Below are 24,436 nucleotides of genomic sequence, written 5' to 3'. Positions count from 1 at the left end.
ACATACCTTTTCCAAACTCTCTTCAGGAGCAACCTGTTGGCTAGTTTTTTTTAAAGTTTTTTTTATGAAGTGAATTTAGAGGAAAAAAATATTTAAACAAATTATAACAGTGTTGGGCTATATCTTTTCATTAAACTGAAAGAGTTTCAGCAAACTCGATAAATATTCAGAATAAGACTGTTGAATAATATAAAGCTTAAATAAAGGACTGTTACTGTACAAAATTTAACAACCAAAATAAATGGCAAAGTTTATATATACTATCATAATGGTAATTCTAAGTGCTTATGTAGACATAATGAAGAGAAGGAAATATAAAGATACAGAACTTTATATGTCTACATTTTCTTTCCTTTATATAAAAAGTATAGAATTAAAAAAAAGTATAAAAAAGAACGAAAAGGAACAAAATAATGCATTGCAATAAACTGCAACACAGTTCATGCATATTCATGACATGAATGTAACAGTTTGTTTAAATGTCTTTAACACAGTAATTTTAGTTTATAAAGGTATTTATAGTTAAATGATAAATTAATGTCAAATATGAAGAGTGCTGTTATATAATATAACCCATCCCACTACTGGATTATATGTCTTATTATTGTTGACTGTGTCAACAGCATAAAAATAAAATGTAGTAAAACCAGCAGGGTCAGTGTATCTCAAGATGTCCAGTGGAGGTTGCTTGACCATTTTCCAATTCTTCTAAATGTATTTGTTTGTTTGTTTGTTTGATTGATTACCTCTATATGTGTCGGTATTGCAAAATCACCTGTTTTAATTATTTTTTTTTTTTTTAACAGAAACCTCAATATCCCGGCACAGGTGTTGCTCCGAGGACCAAAAATCAGCTCCTTGTTCCTTTGACTTAGAATTTATGTCGAAATGTAATGATCAAGATAACTTACGGATCCACTTTTAATTTCAATTTATTATAGGAAGGTTTCGATTCTGTCCTAAATTTATTTTTTCTGAGTAAATCTGAGGTAAAGCCTAATTTAATATGAGCATAACAAATAATAATGAACAGTATTTCAGAGTAATTATATTTATGAATGGCATGCAATAAAATATACAGACATTCAATATGCCTACTTTACAATACAATACCATACCTCTGGTACTAATAAATAAAAAAGCCTAATACATGATGTTAGTTTAATGTTTTACATCACGATTTTTTTTGTGTTTTCTTTTAGAAAATGAATTAAGATTATGTTAATATAACTTATTTTAAAACACTCATAAAGGCTAATTAGGTCTCCCTTGGAAGTTTGCTGATGCCCCCTAGTGGTTACCTGTCCTCCACACTGTAAAAATAAAATATGACAACATAATGTTTTTACATTGCTTTAACTCATCAAAATAAGTTAAGCAATTTGCTACTTTTTTTTTCAACTTTCAAATTTCAAGATTCAACTATTTTTTTAAAGTCATTTTAATGTAATTTAAAGGCACACTATGCAGTTCTACCAGAAAGACTCGGGAGATATAATGATGTAACAAAGCATTAATTTATTGACAGCCCAGCGAGCAATTATTAATAAAGTTCTTTGGCGTAGGCCCCGTCCGTAGTACATAATCCGAGGGTAGCGGAATCTGCAATTCCTGCCTGAAGACGAAGGCAGGGGCGCAGCCGACCCCCGGAAGGTATAGACAGGACCTGGTGGTGGTGGGGAGGGTGGAGGTGATTGTTGTGTCAGCATCTGCAAACTCAAACATGTACAATTACCGATCTTTTATACAGCAAGTATTAGGACATGATTGGATAGATATGATGTTAATGAGTGAATTAGTAATTAAGTCTTCCTGGCAGAACTTATGCTAAAGCTTTCATTTTCCGTTTTTCTCAAACAGCATCTCTGCACTCTTCCGACCGCACTTTCTTCGTTTTCTTTGTCGACTCTGCCATGATTCACGTCTGAAATGTGTGCTAGTGTCTTCCATACAGGCTGCTTCATATGTTGTTGATGTAAGTGACGTTGTGCCGTAAAGCAAGTCGTGATTCTCGCGATATTTGTCGGGGTGCCACCTCTCAAACCTGCATTGCTGGTTTTGCCAGCGCTATGGAGTGAAAACAGTCTCAAAACCCTCCACAAATGCACGCGAGAGATCCACATGTGCGCGCACCAATCCACAAATGCACGCGAGAGATCCACATGTGCGCGCAGCAATCCACAAATGCACGCAAGTATGGAAAGCCTTTAGGGCCAAAAACACGTGAATTTTAACGCGTATTTCACGCGTTAAATACGCATCAAATACGCGTTAAATACGTGTTGTTTACGCGTGACAAATTAGTGCGTTAAATACGCGTATTCAATGCGTATTTCACGCGTGAAATACACGTAAAATATGCGAACAGGTCAGTATCATTGGCTGCTGAAGACTTGGGTCTAACCATTTCTGTGAGCTTAGGGGGGTGTACCGTTCTACCACCATTTATCATGCTATAGATCAGCTTATTCAGCAGCCTATTTATTTTGTCCTTTTTTTGTATAACCTATAGAAATAATATATTTAAATGGCAGTTTTATGAAAATTTTGATAAAAATAAAAGTGCCCTGTTTTTCTCCACTCATGCCTTTTTGTAAATAAACACATTAGTGGACATTCTAGCTTTAACATCAAAGCATTAGAATTTGTGTGGGGAAATCAGTTACAGTGGAGGTTAGCAATCAATGCAGGTATAAGATACAGACAATTGTAATCAATATCTGTCTTTGGAAAACAACATGAGCTTGTGTTGTTCTTACATTTACAGCTATCACAAGCAGGTGGCGCTTATTGAAACCTTTTTGTTCAGAGATTGGGCACTCATCAGACAAACAGTAATTGAGTACACAGGTGATATTAACAATTTAAATTAATTTAAAGACTTAAATATGGTATTTAAAGTCCCACTCCGATCATATTTTGATTTATTTTTAAACATTCTCAGTGGTCTTTAAATGATGATTATGCCGTTTTTAGCCAAAATCACAAAACCTGTGCCGTTTTCTGGGACTTCTCTTCAGCAGAGCGGCAGTAGCTCATTAGCAATTCGCCTCTGCGTTGTGGGCGGAGCCGTTGGCTGAAGCGAGATACATAGGCAGCAACAGCTTCTTTCTGTCTTTCTTTCTTTCTGTCAACACAGAAAACATTTCATCACTGGATAGTTTTTTTTCGTTTAATTAAAGTGTTGTTTTATGTCAGCTGAATGTCCGGAACGCTTTTCAGAGAAGATAAGGCAACTTTTTAAGCACAATTCACACCCAGCGGCAATTCAGAAAAAGAAAAAAAATCTCCGAATGCTCCACACGAAACTTTGGTCTTCCGACCTTTTACCGCCGTGTCGATTTATTTTGATTAATATGTGCGAGGGAGAGAGAGCAAGACAGCGCTTAGTTTGGAGACGGTGAGTAGTGATGTGACATTTGAACCGAGGCGTCGGAGCGTGTGTCGAGAAAAAGTGGGCGTGCCAGATGAAGCCGCGATTCGAGGCTTGTGTTGTTAACGTGAAAATCACGTGACTAATGACAAACGAGGCCTCGGTTTGTGTAAATACGTCATCGGTTCGGTCTGAGTGTCGCTTCCGGATAAAAGGCGGTTCGAAACTCGCGCCACCTTGTGGGTGTTGCAGGAGTAGTAGATGCAGTTGTAGTAGTGTCAGAGAGTCAGAGAGTTAGATAACTATCATTGTTATTGTTGTTGTGTCATATGTGAGGGCTGTATATTATGACATTATCAGGTTAGAATAGTTATAGTATATTGTTATTATTAATTATAGTAGCTATATTATAGTCTTGTTATATTAATTAGATAAGATTATTTGGATTGCTCTGGATTTTTGGATCTGGACTGGACTGCTTTTTGATTTGGATTGCCCTTTTGGATTTGTTTGCTTTTTGTGACTCTTCCTTTTTCCTGGTAATGGAGACAGCAAGAAAGAGGGAATCCTCCCCTGTCTGGGCTCAACAGAAGCATCAGTGTCCTCATTTATACCACTGCCATTTTTACATTCCCCTGCATCCCTTGTTCCTTGTGTAAGGATCTTTTCCAAGCCGAGATTTTGTCCAAGAAGAGGAATCGTCTAAACCCCAACACACTTGAAATAATAGTTTTTTGTTTCTCAATAAAAAAATCTATTGTAATCCTTCCTTCCGGACTATTCTGTTGCAGTTTACTTTAATCTGTTATCTATAATCTGCTAAATGAATAAATGTATGTTATTGCACTCCCTCTAACATAAGCACTGCACTCAACACAGTGTCACTGTTGTTGTTGTTCATACTGTCACTATCCAAACAATTTATGAATAATTAATTAACTGTGTGTGTGACTCTGCACAAATAAATTCAGACAGTGAAAGATACATATTTTATATTATACACAGTAATGGACAAATGTCTGATCATGTCTTTTTATTATTGCAAATGAAAGGTTACAGACATCAACAGTGAGTACAAAACAAATAAATAAATATTTTTATTTATAAAAATATTTTTATAAAATATACATTTAAATATAAATATACAAATAAATATAAATATTTATTTGTATATTTAAATTACAAATAAATATTTTTATTTATAAAAGTGTTTTTTATAAAATATAATTTTTTTTATAAAAATATATATTTTTTATAAAATTAGGTAGGGGAGGGAGGGCGGGCAGGCGGGGCGTGACACTGGTTCAGAATGAATTAATTTGTCTGCTATTTCTTTGCACAGTAGCTAGGTGTCACTAGTGAGCAATGCTGAATGAAGCTTCGAGTAATGAACCTTTGGCTGAAGCAATGGGCTGCGAGGTTTCAGTGGTTCAGGAAGCCTCATTTTGCCATCACTAACGGTGAGGTCTTGTTTACATTTTCGCCTGGCTCCGAAGACAGAGAGTGCGCGCGCGCGCGTCCGGGTCTCTCTCTCTGCTCGTTCTTTCAGTTATAAACATGTCCTGTCACAAGCGCAGCAGTTCATCTACATTACTCACCGATCAAATAAGACTTTGGCGGGACAAAAATTCACTTTGGCGGGCGCTAAAACAAGTTCAATGCAGGAAAATTCATGCGTGAATTTAACTGAGTAGTACATGACCATGCACTCGCACAAATGCGACCACATAAAATTTTAACTCGCACATTCTCAAAAAATGGTCGCAGTCTGGAACCCTGGAACGTAATCCATTCATCTCTCACAGCAACATGTTTTGGTAAAGCATGAAAGCTAATACCAATATCTCTCCTCTTAGCATTGCAACCCGCTACCGCACATAGGTATTGATCCGCCATCGTCTTCTCTACTCCTCAGAACCTGAGCGTGCGGGGCGGAGGGGAGTATGAGCTTGTGGCCCCGCCCAGTGGAGTTACTACGTCACAACTCCAGTCTATTTTAGCCGGCATTTTAGCGTCTGTTACTGATTCACAGCCATTTGAATGCAGAAATACTCAGAAATACAACTTTGAGCTTATTTTTCTCAAGATATGTCCTCTAGCATAAGAAAAATGCCACAAGAACATGTTAACACCTAGAAAAACATGATTTTCATCGGAGTGGGTCTTTAAAACGTTACATATAAAGTATGTTCACATTCATGGCACAATTCAAACGGGACCAGAAAAGAATTATTTTCTCACATTCACTTGCATTGACGATTTTTCAACCTATAGGTCCAGTGGGGTTTTACGGATGGGCGGGACTTACCAGCTCTATAATGTGGCACTATACATGGATTTCTCTGCGATGTCATCACTGCTTGCGCACGCAACCAGGAGGCAAAAAGACCCGCGGTCTTTGTACTGGACTGGAGTAAAGGGTTTAGGCTAGTAGCATAGTGGTGGTGTTGTCGCTAAATCAAAATGCCAAGGAGTTGTTGCGTAATTTATTTACATGCAGGCCTATCTGTTGTGTTTTATCTGCTCATTTAAATTATACATGTTGCAAGTAATTCCAAATCTAGGCAAATGGAAGAGTGGGACAGAAGGAGGAAGTTGTATGTTATATTTTTTCTATTCATAATTTGATGAGCTGCACATGACCACATAGCACGTAGTTGTATGCATCAAGGGATTTGTACGCTCTAATCATTTCTCTTGTCTTGTATACACACTTGGTGTCTGAATAAGACTTCTTGTCATCCACAATCCAAAGATCGTCATGTATTGCGTAGGGATCCGGCAAGATCTCACCATTGCTGAGAGTAAGTTTTTTAATATAATCGCCAAGGTCGGAGGTACTAAGGCTTCCCACATAATCCATCGTCAAATCTTTGATTTACAGTAAAGTAACGTTATAGCCTATATGTGCAGTCATGAAATGTTGCAGGTCGTAAAGTAACGTAAACAAGGTTAACTTATATAAAAGCAAATTCGGGCTCTATAGATGCTGCACTGCTAACATTGGCTATTACATTACTAACTTAGTCTAACATGATAATTCATACATGCATCACGTACAGTATGTCCGGATTTTGATTCGTAAACAGTTGGACGTTTTACATAATGTTATATTAATATGAAACACAAACAAACAGATCCAACTGAAATTTCAGTTTATTATTGAGTCAACAAGAAATTACAAACAATGCGAAAATTAATGTTCTTTTACAGAACTCGGCATAACAGATAGCGTTTTTTTGCCTCCTGGATGCGCGCGCATCCGGTATTGTTTGTATACAAGAAACCCGTGTATTGAATGACCCGCAGGCCGGTCTATCGCACCCCGGTCGCGTCAGTCTGTACTCGCGTTCTCAAGTTCAGGGCAGTGAATCAGCAAACATATAGGCAAAAGTTCACTTCAATAAAGAACAGGTGACATCCGTACGGAGCCCGGGAAGTCACCTGTGGGAGAAAAAATAATAATCCGTGGCGACGGTTTCGCAATCCGTCCGCTCAGTTTATAAACCGTACTCACGAATTTTTCAAACTGTTCCCTTGGTTTAACAAATCGTGCCCACGGATTAATAAACCGTACCCACGAGTTTCTAATCCGCGCTCTCAGATTTGTAAACCGTGCCTTCAGTTTCTAAAATCTGTACCCACAAATTCATAAACCGTGCCCACGCTTTCGCAATCCGTTCCCACGGGTTTGTAAACTGTACTCACGGATTTGTGGCTCGCCCTCATTTTAGAAGAACACGTTGTTAACGAATCTTATTGTATATTGTTTTATTGTGTATTAAGTGGAATACATCAAATTGTCTTAACTGTGTCTGCATGTTTAAAGTAATTCTCAATTGAAGCGGGTATGGGGTGGAATATAGCCTACGAATTAATATGAATGACGTGCATCAAAATCTTTTGTTTATTTGTGATAATCTTAGCACTTTATTATTATTGTCTAACCTGTATTATGACTGACATTTGACGAATTGCTTTGTTCCTTAGCGGCCTAAATACTTATAATTGTCCAGTACACAAAGTATGGCCCATAATCGCTACACTGATCTGGGCCACACACCTCCCATGCACAATCGGCCCAAATGTTGTCTGCCGTCATGCAGTGCCATCATTGCCACACATGGCCCACAGTTGGCTGACATGATGCATGCCAGTGCCGACAACACGCCAGCAGTGCCATGATGAGGACACATTTGGGCCAAGTCTGTTTGCTATGTGGGAAGCGGGTCGGGTACAATATTTTCTTTCTTTTTTTTTGCGGTCCGAGTAGCGGGCGGGTTAGTTGAAAACGTCGGTCGGGTGCAGGTTGTTTATACATTGACCCGCGCATCACTGGTGCCATGCCTTTGAGTAAACTGTATTTGGGTTCTCCAAGCTTGCCTTCAGTGGATCTCCATTACATTAATACCCGGTCTAAACTTAACCAGAACAGACCTAAAATACCAATTTCTTTATCAGTAAAAACAAATGTTTCAATTGTCACATCTCACAAAGCAGCCTATTGAATGTACTTTGATAGGTTTGGTCAAAAATATGGCACCATGATCATACAGTAATGTCTCATAAAATAGATGAACTTACAGTTTCATGATTTCACATTCTGTTTTCACAACTGTTTTCTTTCTTTTTTGGGGGTAAAAATGTAGACAAAACATATTTTCATGTTTTTTTTAAACCATTTTTATTCAATGTTTCTCAATGCTATATTTTCCCAAAACAGTACAACAAAATCAAATTCAGAGATAGTTTGAAGTTTTAGAGATAGTTGGATTTTTTTGTAGTAAGAGGCCATTGTTTTTAACTTAACATTTCCAGGGCAGGCTGGATTGGACTCCATTTGCTCTAGTGAGGTTTTCCGCTTTAGCAACATTTCCAATTTATAATAGTGTTCAGTTGATGTAGAAGTTTTAAAAATCAAATAAGGATCAATTTGATCAAATAAGGAAAAAAATTTAAAGTATTAAAACGTACTCGGTTACTAACGTAACCTCGGTTCTCTCTAGAAGAGGGAACGAGTACTGCGTAAGATATCTTACGCTAGGGGAAAATCCTTTTCCGCGAGATATTGAAGCCAAAAATTATCCTTAATTTTGTAATAATGCAAAACGCGTTGCAGCAGCAATGCAGACATAGGCGAGACAGCTCGCGCGCCTATTGGCTGCTCTGCGGCAACTGCAGCAGCCTATCGAGCGAGGCCTGGCGTGACGTCAGACCCAATCAGGGCACTTCGCGCCCGCTGCGTCACGTCCCGCCGAAATGGGCGTGGTCTAGGCCTATAAATATCGCTCGCAGGCAGCTATTATCTGGTTTTTCATCATCGAAGCAACCAGAGCGTGTGCATGCACGGCAAGATACGCAGTACTCGTTCCCTCTTCTAGAGAGAACCGAGGTTACGTTAGTAACCGAGTACGTTCTCTTACGAGAGGTCTCTCGTACTGCGTAAGATATCTTACGCTAGGGGACCCAATGTAAAACGCTGTGCATGCTGAGATCTGACACCAAAGACCCAAGGGCGAAAGCCCGGGGTACATATAGTGCACAATCACTCAGTGAACTCACAGGGAGTCCGGGAAGAAGGAGGGGTGCAGCCTCACTTTTCCACATAAAGTAGCGTCGATGGGACGCGAATTTCATCATACAGACAGGGCGGGGTACGGCCTGAACTGATGGGGAAAAATGTGGGTCTTACACAGTTTGCCCAGCTTTATACTGTCGAACATTGAGCTGTGCTCAGCAAACGCAGCATTCTGAGCTGAACGCATCAGGTCAGATAATACTGGTAGTTTAGACCGACAGCAGCCTGGCCTGCAGGGCGGGAACCTCTAGGTTATAAAACCTTATAAATGTAGACGGGGAGGCCCAGCCTGCCGCCATACAAATATCTTGCAAGGCAATCCCACTTGACCAGGCCCACGAAGAGGCCATGCCTCTTGTGGAGTGCGCTCTGACACCCAAAGGGCACTGCATGCCCTTGGAGGCGTATGCCAGCGCTATAGCATCAACTATCCATCTGGATAGGCTCTGTTTCGACGCGGCTAGTCCCTTAGAACGTCCGCTAAACGAAACAAAGAGCTGTTCCGTCTGTCTGAAAACAGACGAGCGAGACACATAAGCTCGTAATGCCCTGACTGGGCAAAGGAGGCTCGCGTCTCTTTCCTCATCAGGGACCGGTAGGGCTGACAGAGAGATAATCTGTGCCCTAAACGGTGTGTTGAGGGATTTTGGAACATATCCGTGCTTAGGTTTGAGTATAACTTTTGAGTCATTGGGCCCAAACTCCATGCACGCCGCGCTCACAGAGAGCGCGTGCAGATCCCCTATGCGCTTCACTGAAGCGAGAGCCAGCAAAAACACCGTTTTGAAAGACAGGTGTTTCAAATCGATTGACTGTAAAGGCTCAAATGGCGCACCTTTCATGGCTTCCAGAACCGTAGAAAGGTCCCATACGGGGACTGAGGGAGGTCTGGGAGGATTCAGTCTCTTAGCCCCTCTAAGGAAGCGGATGACTAAATCGTTCCTTCCTATTGACTGACCAAGCGTTGTTTCTGAGAACGCTGCTATAGCCGCCACATAAACTTTGAGCGTGGAGGGGGCCCTGCCCCCATCCAACAGCTCTTGTAGGAAGGAAAGCACCTCCGTCACATCACAGTTTGTGGGTGACACACCACGGGCTGTGCACCAGCCCGAAAACACTGACCATTTCGAAGAATAGAGTCGTCTTGTAGACGGAGCTCTAGCCTGCGTGATCGTGTTTAATACTCCTTTAGGGAGTCCAACATGTACCCGTTGATGGCCCAGACATGAAGGGACCATAGTTCCGGGTGAGGATGCCAGATCGAGCCGCGGGCCTGTGAGAGGAGATCTCTCCTCACTGGTACTGGCCACGGGGCAGTACTTGCTAACTGCATCACGGCTGGGAACCAAGGTTGGTTTTTCCAGAACGGTGCTACCAGCAGTACTGAGCATCCTTCTTCCCTGATCCGTTCTATCACCTGAGGCAGGAGAGAGACGGGGGGAAAAGCATAGAGCGGGCGGCGGGGCCACACATGGGCCAGCGCGCTCCTGCTCTTGGAGAAAAATTCTTGACAGTGAGCGTTTTCTTGAGACGCAAACAGGTCCACTTCCGCTCTGCCGAATTTCTTCCACAGCAGTTGGACTGTCTGTGGGTGTAGAGACCATTCGCCTGCCGGAACATTGTTCCTGGACAGTCTGTCCGGTCCTAAATTCAAGATCCCTGGCACGTGCGCTGCTCTGAGCGAGCGCAGGTTGCACTGAGCCCATACCAGGAGGCGTTCTGCCAGCCTGTACAGTTTCTCGGATCTGATGCCGCCCTGGCGATTTATGTAGGACACCACAGACATGTTGTCCGAACGGACCAAGACGTGGTGACCTTTTATTTGGGGACAAAAACGCGTCAGCGCGTTGTCTACTGCCAGCATTTCGAGGCAGTTTATGTGCAGGAGCTTCTCCCGTTCTGACCACTGGCCGAAGAACGGTCTGCCCTCGAGCAGCGCTCCCCATCCCGAGGTGGACGCGTCCGTGGACACCACTTTTACCCTCGAGGAAGTCCCCAGGCTTACACCTGATTGGTACCAGTCGTTCGCTTTCCAGGGTTTCAGAGCTGTAACGCATTTCTGATTGACCCTGAGGCGAAGCAAACCGGGTGCCCACGCTTCGCATGGGACTCGCGCTTTCAGCCAAAACTGCAGCAGGCGCATGCGGAGCAGACCCAGCTGGAGCACTGACGATGCTGAGGCCATGAGACCTAGCATCTTCTGAAATTTCTTGAGCGGGACAGACGCGCCTCAGCGAAAAGAGTTCGCTGTGCGTCGAATGTCTACCGCGCGCTGTTGTGATAGTCGCGCTATCATGGATAGTGAGTTCAGTTCTGTGCCCAGGAAAGATATTTTCTGACTGGGTGACAGGGAGCTCTTTGCCCAATTGACACTCAGACCCAAATCCTCGAGGTGATCGAGTAAAATGGTCGTGTGTTCTATGAGCACTGCGCGAGATTGCGCTAGAATCAGCCAATCGTCCAAATAGTTCAGCACTCGCATGCCTCTCATTCTGAGGGGTGCGAGCGCCGCATCCATGCACTTCGTAAATGTACGGGGTGCTAGGGACAAACCGAACGGCAGGACTGTGTACTGATATGCCTGGCCCTCGAAGGCGAATCTCAAATATCGCCTGTGACGTGACGCTATCTGTATTTGAAAATACGCGTCTTTCAGATCTATTGACACAAACCAATCTCCTTGGCGAATCTGCACAAGGATTTGCCTGGTCGTGAGCATCCTGAACTGTCGCTTCACAAGCACTTTGTTCAGTTGCCTTAGATCTAGTATGGGTCTGAGACCCCCGTCTTTTTTCGGTACCAGGAAGTATCTGCTGTATAGCCCTCCCTCGCTCTGATCTTGAGAGAGAGGTTCTATGGCCCCTTTGCTCAATAGTTTCGTCACTTCGGCTCGAAGTAGATGTGCTACTTCTGTTTTTACCGTGGTCTCGACGCGCGCCACATAGCGACGAGGGCGTCGGCGAAACTGCAGCGAATAGCCTCTTTCTATAATGTTCAGCACCCACTTCGAAAACCCCGGGTAGCTTTGCCCATGCGTCTGCATGGATAGCTAGGGGTCGAATACGAAGCGCGCTCCGCTCGCTCAGCGATGGAGAAGCTTCGGTGTGCTGTAACACAAGCGTGTCGCTCGTGACATTTGAGGCATGGGGCGCGCTGATGACAGCGGGCAGATTGCCCGCGCTCGACTCCTCTGCGGTGGTTAACCGCGAGGGGGAGGGCTGGGCGGTTCCCGTGGGAACTGTCATGTCTATGTGTGGATGTGGGCGCGGGACAGCGGGCACATTTATCACACCGAAAGCATCGTTCGCTTGCGTGAAGCGAGTGCACGTTGGTTTCGTTTTTACAGAAACCGTGAGACATGCATAACGTGGTGTTAGTGGGCACATTCACCATGTTTGAAGCGCAATCGGTCTGAGCCGATTCATGTGCGCGAGCCCTGTGTGACGGGCTGTGCTTGTGTGTAGAGATGGGCACTGGGCAGTGGGCATTCTTCTTACACATAAAGCACCATCGGCCGTGGCCGGGACACCAGAAAAATTCACACTTATGGGATTTATCTGGGTAGCCGTAAAAACGGCGTTTGTGTGCAGGCAAGCGGGTGACAGAACCGACTTGTTTACTGCAGGATACACTGGAACAGTCACATTTACTGGAACTGAACGAGCGAGAAGTTGCCATAGAAACAGAGAGCGTCAACATGCTGGCGTTTATTGCAGGCCTGCGTGCATTACAACAGGCTTGTTCACTGCAATATTGACATTTCCAGTCGCCTGAATTCCAGAGGGGAATGGGAAATGTATAGGAAAAAGGAGGTTGGTCCGTCCGCAGCGGGACCAGAAAAACTCCCTTTTTTCCTTACGCCAGTGACGCACGGAACACCATAGAAACGGTGTTTGGGTGCAGGCGAGCGGGTTGTACAACGCGCTCGTTGGCTGCAAAATACACATCTGCAGTCGCCTTTTCAGGGAACTGACAGAGCGAGCATTGACGGCATAATTTTATCTGCCGGTAGACCCGGGGATCGAACGCGGGTCTCTCGCGTGCAAAAACCTGAGAGTCTGCCACTGGGCCACAGGGGGAGACACATTGTAACTCAGTTAGCGCGAGTATTATAAGAGAGCGTCAACGTGCTGGCGTTTGTTTGCAGGCATGCGTGTATTACAACAGGCTTGCTCACTGCAATACTGACATTTCCAGTCGCCCGAACTTCAGAGGGGAATGAGAAATGTACGAGAAAGAGGAGGTCGGTCCGTCCGCGGGGGGACCAGAAAACGCTCTTTTCTCCTTTCGCCAGTGACGCACGGAAACCATAGAAACGGTGTTTGGGTGCAGGCGAGCGGGTTGCGCAACGCGCTCGTTGGCTGCAAAATGCACGTCTGCAGTCGCTTTTCAGGGAACTGACAGAGCGAAGCATTGGCGGCATAATTTTAACTGCCGCTAGACCGGGATTCGAACTCCGGTCTCTCGTGAGAAAAACCAATGATTCCGCCACTGAGCCACAGGGGGGAACGCAAAGGTTTTCGGATGCACGAGCATATAAGAGCGTCACATGCTTTCTTCGGCGTATGCTTGCAGGCGCGCTTGTATTAAAACAGGCTCGCCTGCTGCAATATTGATATTTCCAGTCGCATGATCAGGGAACTGGGAATATGTATGAGAAATTGAAGGTCAGTCCATCCTCGGAGGGACTAAAAAACACATCTTTCTCCTTTCGCCGGTGAGTGACGCATGAATGGGGCGCAGAAGGCAGGGTAGCTTTCTTATAACGTAAAGAAAAACTAACCCCGACCGTCCGCTTCCAGCCTCCCTTGTGAGCGGCGCAGTTTGCGCGGCTTGAACAGAGGGAGAGAGAAAGCTAGCCCCGTGACCGCCCGCTCCTGACATCCTCTGTGAGCGGCGCGGTGTGCGCGGCTCGAACAGAGGGAGAACAGGTATCGTCCCCCAAGCAGGCAAGGCAAGCGGGCGAACCGGCAAGCTTTGCGGGTTGGGGGGGGGGGGGGCGGAGGAGCAGTCTCGGAGAAGGATGCCAGGTGAGTCCTCAGAGTCACCATAGGCAGTACCTAACTCGCAGTGAGGGCAGTCGCCGTCAGCGAGTGCGAGAGCTGCGTGATCAGGAAAAGGGGCGTCTTGAAAAAGACGCCCAGCTCTTTTAGTGCAATGGGAGTGTGTGTCGCGGCGGCGAGCACACACACATACATAAACACAGTAGCAGAGAAAGGATATAATGCCGGAAAGCGCAGCAGGAAGGCAAGGAAGGCGGCGCGGCCAGCGACTTCAGTGACTCGTCCCGCTGAAGGTGCTCTCTTTCAGACGGCGCGGCTTCTAATCCAGCTCCAGCGATGCGTGTGCTTCGCTTGAAGGATGAAAAAATCAGATAATAGCTGCCTGCGAGCGATATTTATAGGCCTAGACCACGCCCATTTCGGCGGGACGTGACGCAGCGGGCGCGAAGTGCCCTGATTGGGTCTGACGTCACGCCAGGCCTCGCTCGATAGGCTGCTGCAGTTGCCGCAGAGCAGCCAATAGGCGCGCGAGCTGTCTCGCCTATGTCTGCATTGCTGCTGCAACGCGTTTTGCATTATTACAAAATTAAGGATAATTTTTGGCTTCAATATCTCGCGGAAAAGGATTTTCCCCTAGCGTAAGATATCTTACGCAGTACGAGAGACCTCTCGTAAGAGAACAACCAAAATATGAACTGTGGACATTCTAGAACTTCTAATTCTGCAAATTTGTGATCGTAATTTGCTGCAATGTTGTCTGCTCTTCTTGAAGATATTTGTATATGTTGAGTGAAATCAGAATCAGAAAAGAGCTTTATTGCCAAGTGTGCTTGCACACACAAGGAATTTACCTTGAAGCTTCTATTACACACATAACAAGACATACATATACAAAATATAAAAGGTTTAGAATAAACATTTATAGATAATTAACATATTTTCAGCATTGTGAATAATATATATGAATGAATAATGGAACATTGTCAATAAAAATAATTATATAGGCTACACACACTCAAACACATTAATGCATGAAAATACTTTTATACATGTAAATAAATATTATTCATAGATTTTTCGAATACAGATAACAAAATGGACAGCAGAATACAATACAGATGGAGTAAATAAACTTAACAACCAAACAACCAAACATAATTTTGTATGCACAGTACAACAGCACGGTGGAGAAGTTTGTGGGGTTAACTGAGTATGGAGTGAAGCAGGCAGAGAACCACAACAAAGATCAGGCCTTTCTGCAGCGGCTGAAAGTTCAGGTGGACACATTCTGCAGACATAATGCTCAGGTCTTGGACTCATCTGTCCGTGATAAAACAGGTTAGTGCTACAAGACTCCTATCTCATCTTTGCATAATAAAGATCTCTAACATGTGTGTCCACTGGTGCAGAAGAAACACTCAAAATGCATTAAAACAGAGGTGTGCTGTTTTGGTGGTGTTGTGTCTGCACAATGATGGTTTTTAATACAAAATCAATAAAATATACAACTGGATAACTTTACACAGGGGTTATTTTAAAAATGTTTAACTTTAAAAAATGTTAACTGAATAATATAAGGAAACATGTATGGTCTTTTTTTTCTCGATAATCCATTTCCAAACCTAAAGAAATGACTTGATAGTTCATATAATTCATGTAGTTTAATTCATTCAAGTATTATAGCTACTTGTCACCTTATGTATTTATAATTTTTTGTGTTATACTTTAGAATACTGTAAGCACATTTTTTAGTATTTGTTTCTTCTGGTTTAGTAAAACCGAAGGTTAAGCTCAGTTCAGTGAAGCAGGCTGAAGGCAATCATCCAGCTGTGTTGATGTGCAGCGCTTATGAATTCTACCCTAAAAAAATCAAAGTGTCCTGTCTGAGAGACGGTAAACTGATGACCACAGACATAACCTCCACAATGGAGATGGCTAATGGGAACTGGTACTACCAGATTCACTCTGAGCTGGAATACACTCCTAAATCTGGAGAGAAGATCTCCTGTGTGGTGGAGCACGCCAGCTCATCTCAACCTATTGTTAAAGACTGGAGTAAGACAAAACATTTACTTTACAGTCTTTCCTTTATGAATGGTTTGGGCATATTTATGGGAGCAAATATAAAATACGGAAATTATTTTGTTATTACACTTGCACAACTAAAGAAATATTAAACGTAAATATTGAGAATGTATTAATATCATTCACTAACAGAGCATGGTTTCTGTATCCCACAGATCCCTCTATGTCTGAATCTGACAGGAATAAAATTGCGATTGGATCCTCTGGTCTGGTGCTGGGAATCATCATTGCAGCTGCTGGACTCATTTACTACAAGAAGAAATCATCAGGTCAGTGGAGATGAGAGCAAATCATGCTGATACTCATCCATATACATCAGTAGTTCTCAACTCTGGATCTCGGCTTTCCAGTTTAGCTCCAACCCTAATCAAACAAACCTGAACAAGCTAATAAAGGTCTTAAAGATTTCTAGAAGCTTCAGGCAGGAGAATATGATCAAGGTGATCAAGGTTTGATCAAACCAAACACTGCAGGACCTTGAGGGCCAGAGTTGAGAATTCCTGATAATATCATGTCTGCACATTCATCTAGCTTGTCAATAAATTGTTATTTTTACTTTGTCAGTGAGGATCCTGGTACCAAACTGACTCCAGTAAGTCTAATGTTGATGCCAGCTGAAAGAAGACCTCCTTGGATCACTGATGTATTCTCTTTATGCCAAATCTTTCATACAGGCTCCTTATACTGAACTTATAATTTTTTTTAAAACTTTAATAATTAAAGTAATAATGAAAATAAAAAAAATGCATAAAAAATGCTTACATGATCTGTATTTGAGTAGTGAGTATGTTGGTAGTGATAAAATAACGTGTATTTTATGTGTAATGATTTTGCTTGAACTCTCTAAAGCTGATCGTATGTGGATAGACGCAATGTGAATCAATATTTTCATAACAGTTAGAGCTGTTATGAAACCGGTCAAAGCTTTGATTTGAGTCAGAGAGGCAACATTCACAGACAGAAACATTTATTCATTAAACTTTACCACCCCCTACTGTCATTATTGTTCATTGCATATAGTTTCCAGTGTGTGATTGCTTCATTTAAATAATCCTACTACAGTTTTTCTCAATTGCTAAAACACTAAACCCTATTGTCTGAGGCTACGTTTACACGGAAACGATCTGAAGAGAAAACGCAAAAGTGATCCCTTTTTATTCTGCGTTTAGACGAGCGTTATGGGGGGGAAATCTGCGTGCATACTGTGACGCAAAAGTGTGTGAATTTCAATGTAGTATGCACTCCAGGCGGCTAGGTGGCAATGTGAAGCACTGATCGGTGCCTTCACTGTCTAGCAGACTTTTGCGTTTTTACCGTTTAGACGGAAAAGCGACGGTGGATCGTTTTTAAGATTTCCACTCTGGAGGGTGGTTTCACTTTTTTGCGTTTTTAAGCCCCAAAAACGCCGTCGCCGTCTAAACGAAAGGCACATCTGATAAAATATTTTTACGTTTTCACCCGCGAGCGTTCTCGTGTAAACAGGGCCTGAACCAAATGCTCAGTTAGCTGAAACCACTGATTGAATCAATCACTCTTTTGGCAAAACCATAAGCACTTTTCACCTGTTTAGACACAACTTGCCAACACATTTTCATTGTGATGCACCCGTGCTGCATAATGGTGAGCACAGGTGACAAAAGTCAAACACAATTAAAGCACGTGTCACCACTTGAACACAACAGCTCAAAATTGATCACACTTGTGGCTAATGATGTGAGGGAACATATACAGTAAGCCAGTTCAGAGAGCACTGGTTTGTGAGGCCCTACAACACTGTAAAAAAAAAATTACATCCCCAAGTCAAAAATTTCAAGTGACCGATAACATCTAAATTTTTCAATTAGTCTGACGAATTATTTCTCATTGAGCCAATGTTAACAGACTATTGCAACAAGAATTTCACTTGGGCCAATTGAAGAATGTAGATGTTATCGGTCACTTGAAATTTTTGATTTGGGAGGGTTAGACATTTTTTACAGTGAATGGATAGAAATCTGAGAGGAAGAGTTCGTGTGAGAGGTGGTCGAGGTGGTCAGCGAAGACAAAGAACAGTAATATCTGGTGAAATCAGAGCTACTGTGATTGACCATGTTCTTGTCCATGGTATGAGCATGAGGGAGGCTGGACAAAGGGTACAACCAAACATCAGTAGATTCACTGTGTCCACCATGATCCGAAGATTTAGAGAAGAGAACAGGTAATTACCTTTTTTTGACATTATAGTACAGTATGTAAATGTTGACAGCAATTACTGTATGACATACTATATTCTGTACCACAGTATACTGTAAGTAAATATGTTTCAGTACATCACTGTACCAATGTACTGTAGTATTGTAATGGAGGGTTGGTCTAACTGTTTGTAGGCCTAGTATTCCATGTATATTTTTTGTAACTCCATGTTCTCTTTTTGTAGAATTGAAAGACTGCCACATGGGGGTGGGAGGACAGGTATGTTCTCCCCACACCAAGAGACCCTAATTGTTGATATGGTCCGTGAGAACAGTGCCAATAAACTGAGTGAAATTCAGCAGAAGATCATTGAGGACCATGTACATTTTGAGGGTATCAACAGTGTCAGCCTCTCTACTGTTGATCGTGTCCTCAAGCGCAACAGACTGCGCATGAAACGGCTATACAGAGTGCCCTTTGATCGCAACTCAGACAGAGTCAAAGAGCAAAGATTCCAGTATGCACAGGTTGGCATATATCCAGACGCATTCAATGTTGATTACTCTAAGTAGTGATTTACTGTAGTGGCCTAAATCACTTTTTCCGTATCACTTACAAAACTATATCTATTTCTACAGAGGGTTTTTCAACTGGATACAATGGAAAGACCCCATGAATACATCTACATGGATGAAGCTGGGTTTAATCTCACCAAAAGGAGAAGGAGAGGCCGTAATGTGATTGGCCATCGGGCCATTGTTGGTGTTCCTGGGCAGCGTGGTGGCAATGTCACATTATGTGCTGCCATCAGCAATCATGTGGTTGTCCACCATCATGCCAACCTGGGGCCCTACAGCACTCACCAGCTCATTTTCCTCAATCACATGCGAGATGCTCTGTTAGAGCTGCAGGATGAGCATCCCATCTATGTTGTTGTTTGGGATAATGTGAGTTTTCACAGAGCCCTCCAGGTTAGAGAGTGGTTCAATATGAACCAAGGTTTTATCAATCTTTGCCTTCCACCGTACTCCCCTTTCCTAAACCCCATTGAGGAATTCTTCTCCTCATGGCGGTGGAAGGTATATGAACGCCAACCTTACACCAGGGTAAATCTCCTGCAAGCCATGGGACTTGCCTGAGGTTACATAGGTGTGGAGGCATGCCAAGCCTGGATACGGCATGCCAGGGTTTTTTTCCCCGTTGCCTGTAAAAAAAGAAAAGTTGACTTAACTTAAAATTATAAGGCAACTTGCTGCACAGATTTTTTTGAGTTGACTCAACCAAAACATCTCTAGTTGAGTTGACTCAACTATAACATCTCCAGTTGAGTAAACTCTATTAGTTGAGTCAACTCAAAAAATCTGTGCAGCAAGTTGCCTTATAATTTTAGGTTAAGTCAACTTTTCTCTTTTTACAGTGTGGCCAGACAAAATGTGGCCTGTGATGTGGGTGAAGTCCTGTGGCCTGACCCAGTACGGAGACATGATGCTGTGGCTGAGTAATGCACTTATTTGTATATTTTTTTTGTACTTTATTTTTACATGGGCTTACTGTACACAAGTGGCAAACGCATAAGATTTCTGTTTGTTTTTACAAGTGCTACGTGTAAATGCACAAGATCTGTTTTGTCTTTTTGTACAAATGCTAAATGCACAGGGTTTTTTTTTGTTTTGCAACATGCATTTAGCCTACAGTGAACAAACATTTATTTCTCCAGCTTCATGTCCTGAGCATTGTGTTTTCTATTTTTCTTCGTAGTGTTTAGTGACTGTTCAGTAGTGTTTTTAATTTTGATTGACTCGGGGCACGATTTGACAACATAGTTCAGTTTTGAGCACAGATTGAACTGTTTTGAGGTGAAAGTTTGGTTTTGCAAGAAGAGTCTGAGGTTTTGTGAATGTAGCTTGAAAATTGGGAGTTGTGTTCACAGTTTAGAGAAAAGGAGAGCAGCTTTCAAGAAATGTGTCTTAGCAATCGAGAAAAACTGTAATACTACTGTTACTAGCAGAAAAACATCTGTTTTATTTAAATGAATAAAAAACATTTTATTCATGTTTGATTTATATCAAAATATGAAGTGGGATCACTGACACATTGAAGCCGATGCCAATTGGATGAATTCAGCTGCAAATCTTAAGGAAATACCTACCCAGCTAACAAAAATAAGTTGTCAGAAGGTTTTGCTAACATTCCCATTAGGGTAGGAAAAAAATGTTTTTTAAACATTGAAAACATCCAGTTTTTTTAATGTATTAAGAAAGTTTTTTCTTGGTTAATGTGAACATTAAAGTAACATTCCATTCACTCATTTTGAAAATGTTATTAAAACGTTATTTCTGAATGTTTTTTAAACATTGGAAACATCCAGTTTTTTTTTTTATGTATTAAGAAGGTTTTTTCTTGGTTAATGTGAATGTTAAAGGAACATTCCATTCACTCATTTTGAAAATGTTATTAAAACGTTATTTCTGAATGTTTATATAAATAAATTAAAGAGTTTTTATTCAAAACAGTTTATACAGTTTTTTATTTATTTTTTTATGTAAAATTCACTTTATAAAAGACCCAAATTTCTACATTTTATTTATGGGGATAACATGGATAATTTGACATAGTTTAGTGTAAAATTTTTGCCCGTATTTTGGAAAATGTAGTTTTGAAGTATTTAAAAATATATATATATTTAGCCACTAGATGGCTATAGAGCCCCATTATATGCTATTTGACTAACTGAATAGTTAGATATCTTTTCACAAGTTTTTCCAGTTGGATTCATATCTAAATATTATGAAATCACAATTCTAACAATAAAAATTACTTTTTTGTCAAAGTTTAAAAAATGTTGTACTGAAAAAAAAAAACTAGAAAAAAAGAGATAAAAAATAGACAAAATTCATCATCAAAATCAGAAACCCCCCCCGCAGAACACAGATAGACAGACGTAAAAACAGTGCTAAAAACATTCACAATGTAAAATCATCATGCTCACACACACACAGAGAAATACATTTATGAGACTATAAAAACTGCTCTCTTATAATTTGTCACATAAAATAGTCAAAAATGCGGAACCACCACAAAAATAAATTTGGTGACACTGACACATCGACAATGTGAACACACACACACACACACACACACACACACACACACACACACACACACACACACACACACACACACACACACACACACGCACACACACACACACACACACACACACACACACACACACACACACACACACACGCACACACACACACACACACACACAGAGAGAGAGGGAGAGAGAAAGAGACAAAAGTTACTGCTTTATTTGCTCATTTGTTATGCTGTTCAATTCATTGCATCTTTTGTTCATTTCTGGTGAGTAAACTTGAAGCTGTGGGATACAAGCCGATTTTATTTTTTGGCAAGCCAGTTAAAAGGGCTTCGAATAAATGGGTTGCAGAAATAATTACCCATCTGCACCCCACTCATGTCACTAAAATTCTTTTGGAGAAGATGCGTAGGGCCTATGAATTTATCTTGACAAATTGTAATTTCTAGGGTCAAATGTAATGTTTTGGTTTAGAAATTATGAATATTTGGAATACATCTATATTTCTTTGTTATTATGTACAGAGCGTAGATTTGGTTTGAACATTGGGGGGGTTGTAATGCATAGATTTAAATATTGGGGGGGGGGGGGGGGGGGTTATCTTCCCCCCAACCCCCCCACAAACTACGCCCCTGAAAAGTAAACTTGTATTATAGCAACCTCCACAGCACAGCAACCAGAAAGTCAAACCGCGGAGGAAAGTCAAACAGTGGCGGAGAGTCAAACCGTGACTCTCAAGGAGTCTGAGACTGTATTTGTTCTTGACCTTGTTCCTCTGTCTTCCCAACTCTCTCGAACCTCTCTCTTTCCTACTTCCTCTTCTACTTTTACAACTATTCTTCCTTCAGTTTCTTCTCCAGCCCACATCCACTGTCTTTGCGACAAATGAAAAGGACAAACACCTCTACCTCTTCACACTATTCTGCCTCTGTCTCTCCTCCATCTGCCTCTTCCATTCCCACGTCTTTGAGTCCGGAGGGGCCACGTGTGAAGAACAGAAGAAAAGGTAACTTTTTGCATAGTGCATACTTACTCTACACTGTTAATAAATTTGCTCCCAGTCACAGTTGACTTAATGTAAATTAGATTCATCGGCTTACCGAATCATTGGTAGCCAGTTCACAGTATCTAGTTATTTAGCTGTGGCCAGTGTCCAAGGGCGGTGGTTAATGTCAATCCCTGACTTAAGCTAAGAGGACTTTGGGAAAACCAATCCTGTACTTTTTGCTTGATTGACATAAACACGGACAAATTCACTTTGACATGAATGGAAAGGACTGCATATCGCCTCACATGTGAAATTATAAATATGGACTGATTCAGCTACAAAGCATGGCATTCATGGCTTAATAAGCTTTCCTTGTTTTTTCATTATTTCAGGTTGCCGAAAATGTAGTAGGCAGAAGGTGTTCCTTTTTGATCGTATAACTGGGGAACGGATAAATGAGGTAAAATATGTTCTGTTAGGATGCTTTCTTATCTCAATGACTGATTCTGACCATTCAAAGATAATACAACAATATGTTATGCCCTATTCATTGATTGCTTAAACAGTTAGAATACTTATTACTTGTGTTTGTGTGTGTAGGGGAAAGCCGAATTGAGAGTCCACTGGTTGCCTTGCACTGTGTGGTAAGTTATGTTTTATTAATTATTTAATTCCATTGCAATGCAAATTAGTCCATTCCATGACTAATACAATGTAGGCAAAGTTTCTTGCAAGCAGCATGGAAGTTCATGTCAGTGTTGTCTGTGGCAAGAGAAAACTCCCTGGTCCTGTAGTTGATCCCGTCAGTAAATCATCCTCTGAGGTAGTCTTTAGAGAAACTGGAGTGAGGTCGATTGTCAGTACTCAGAAGCAAATAGCGATGAGGTAGAGGCATTTGGAAGAGCTAGATCCATCAGGTAGGCCCTTGTAACCTTTAGGACATGCATTCCGATGATGAAAAATGATGGAATAGTCTTCCGAGCATTCCAAATTCAGACACACTCTCTCAGTTACAAAAGTAGCAGTGATTCACGCACACATAAATTAATCTTTCAGCATCTGAAATTCTTATGTGTCATAATTTAGTTTTTCTAAGATGGAGAATCCTGTTGTATGTGCTGGAAATGTTATTTTCAAAGGAACATAAGAACATCAAACATACGATCTGTGTTCTAAACTGTTGTAGATGACATAACATTTTCCTCATCCCACTAATGACAACTTAATCCCTCAGTTTATCAGAAACATTTGGAAATCAGTCAATTTGGAAATACATGGCTTTCAATGTACAGAAACTGTATGGAAAATTGTGTAACTAGAGCTGCCAGACAATTGTAGTTTAGGAAAAAGTACCATATTTTCCTGTGAGATGCAATGATGTATAAAAAAAGTGTTAAATTAAAATACACCAATTAAGTCCAAGTATACCTCAAATTTGTTATTAAGTAAATTGAGTACATGTACTCAGTTACATTCCACCACTGGGCTTAACCAGAGTTAATGCTACTTTAACAAGCATCAATACATTTCAAGGAACTCTTTAAATGTAAAAATGTTGTGCACTTATGATATTTTACAGTGGCAAAACCTGGGATGACACATGGGAGCCTGCCAGTGAATTCCTACATGTTATGCCTAAGTCCCCAGATCCCAACCAGCTTTCAGCATGACAGCCTAGTCACCTGGACTCTCACCTGGAAGTTTTTTTTTTTTTTTTGCTTTTGTTCATTAAAGTTTTTTGCACAATACCCAGTCTCTTTTTGTGTTTATTTTCTTAATGGTGTTAAAAAAAAAAAAACTTTTGCATTTTTCATGAAATGAAAGCTTTAGCACAAGTTCTGCCGGGAAGACTCAGGTGCTTTCACACCTGCCTCGTTTAGTTCGGTTGAACCGCACTAGAGTTCGTTTTCCCCATTGGTGTGGTTCGTTTGGGCAGGTGTGAATGCGGCAAATTCGGCAATCGCACTCGGGTGCGCACCAAAAGCGGACCAAACGGTACGCTTTGAAACAAACTCTGGAGCGGTTCGTTTGTGGTGAGAACGTGATCCGACCTCGAACAGAACCAACTGCCAAAGAACTGCGCATTTTTGGACTAAACCAGTTGCCGTAGTCAGAGAGACATGTTTGTTGACAGTTT

At 41.7% G+C, this 24,436-nt stretch overlaps 3 protein-coding genes across 4 annotated transcripts; all 3 read left to right on the top strand.

Moving 5' to 3' along the window:
• Positions 1–15,111: 15,111 nt before the first annotated feature.
• Positions 15,112–16,736, top strand: LOC309512738 (H-2 class II histocompatibility antigen, E-S beta chain-like; the record flags this gene model as incomplete). Its single annotated transcript, XM_082188464.1, has 4 exons — positions 15,112–15,292; positions 15,728–16,009; positions 16,195–16,308; positions 16,604–16,736. Coding segments are annotated over 4 exons (600 nt in total), but the record flags the coding sequence as incomplete, so codon positions are not given.
• A 469-nt stretch (positions 16,737–17,205) lies between these two features.
• Positions 17,206–19,424, top strand: LOC309512480 (uncharacterized protein). Of its 2 annotated transcripts, XM_082188090.1 has the most exons (3): positions 17,206–18,236; positions 18,456–18,738; positions 18,850–19,424. In XM_082188090.1, exons 1-3 carry the CDS (start codon positions 18,022–18,024, stop codon positions 19,348–19,350), a joined length of 999 nt encoding a protein of 332 aa, XP_082044216.1. In that variant the 5' UTR covers positions 17,206–18,021; the 3' UTR covers positions 19,351–19,424. The 2 variants fall into 2 exon arrangements, 1 of the variants encoding a protein (XP_082044216.1); XR_014211051.1 differs by lacking the exon at positions 17,206–18,236 and having other exon boundaries at positions 18,345–18,728.
• Positions 19,425–22,177: 2,753 nt separating this feature from the next.
• Positions 22,178–23,993, top strand: LOC309511911 (uncharacterized protein). Its single transcript, XM_082187281.1, has 4 exons — positions 22,178–22,317; positions 22,692–22,759; positions 22,900–22,943; positions 23,879–23,993. The coding sequence occupies exons 1-4, from the start codon at positions 22,197–22,199 to the stop codon at positions 23,967–23,969; spliced, it is 324 nt and encodes a 107-aa protein (XP_082043407.1). The 5' UTR covers positions 22,178–22,196; the 3' UTR covers positions 23,970–23,993.
• Positions 23,994–24,436: the final 443 nt, after the last annotated feature.

The sequence above is a fragment of the Leuciscus leuciscus genome (genome assembly GCF_965113295.1).
Source record: "Leuciscus leuciscus genome assembly, chromosome: 13".
NCBI classification, from domain to species: Eukaryota; Metazoa; Chordata; class Actinopteri; order Cypriniformes; family Leuciscidae; genus Leuciscus; species Leuciscus leuciscus.
This window is presented reverse-complemented; position numbering and strand designations above follow the sequence as displayed.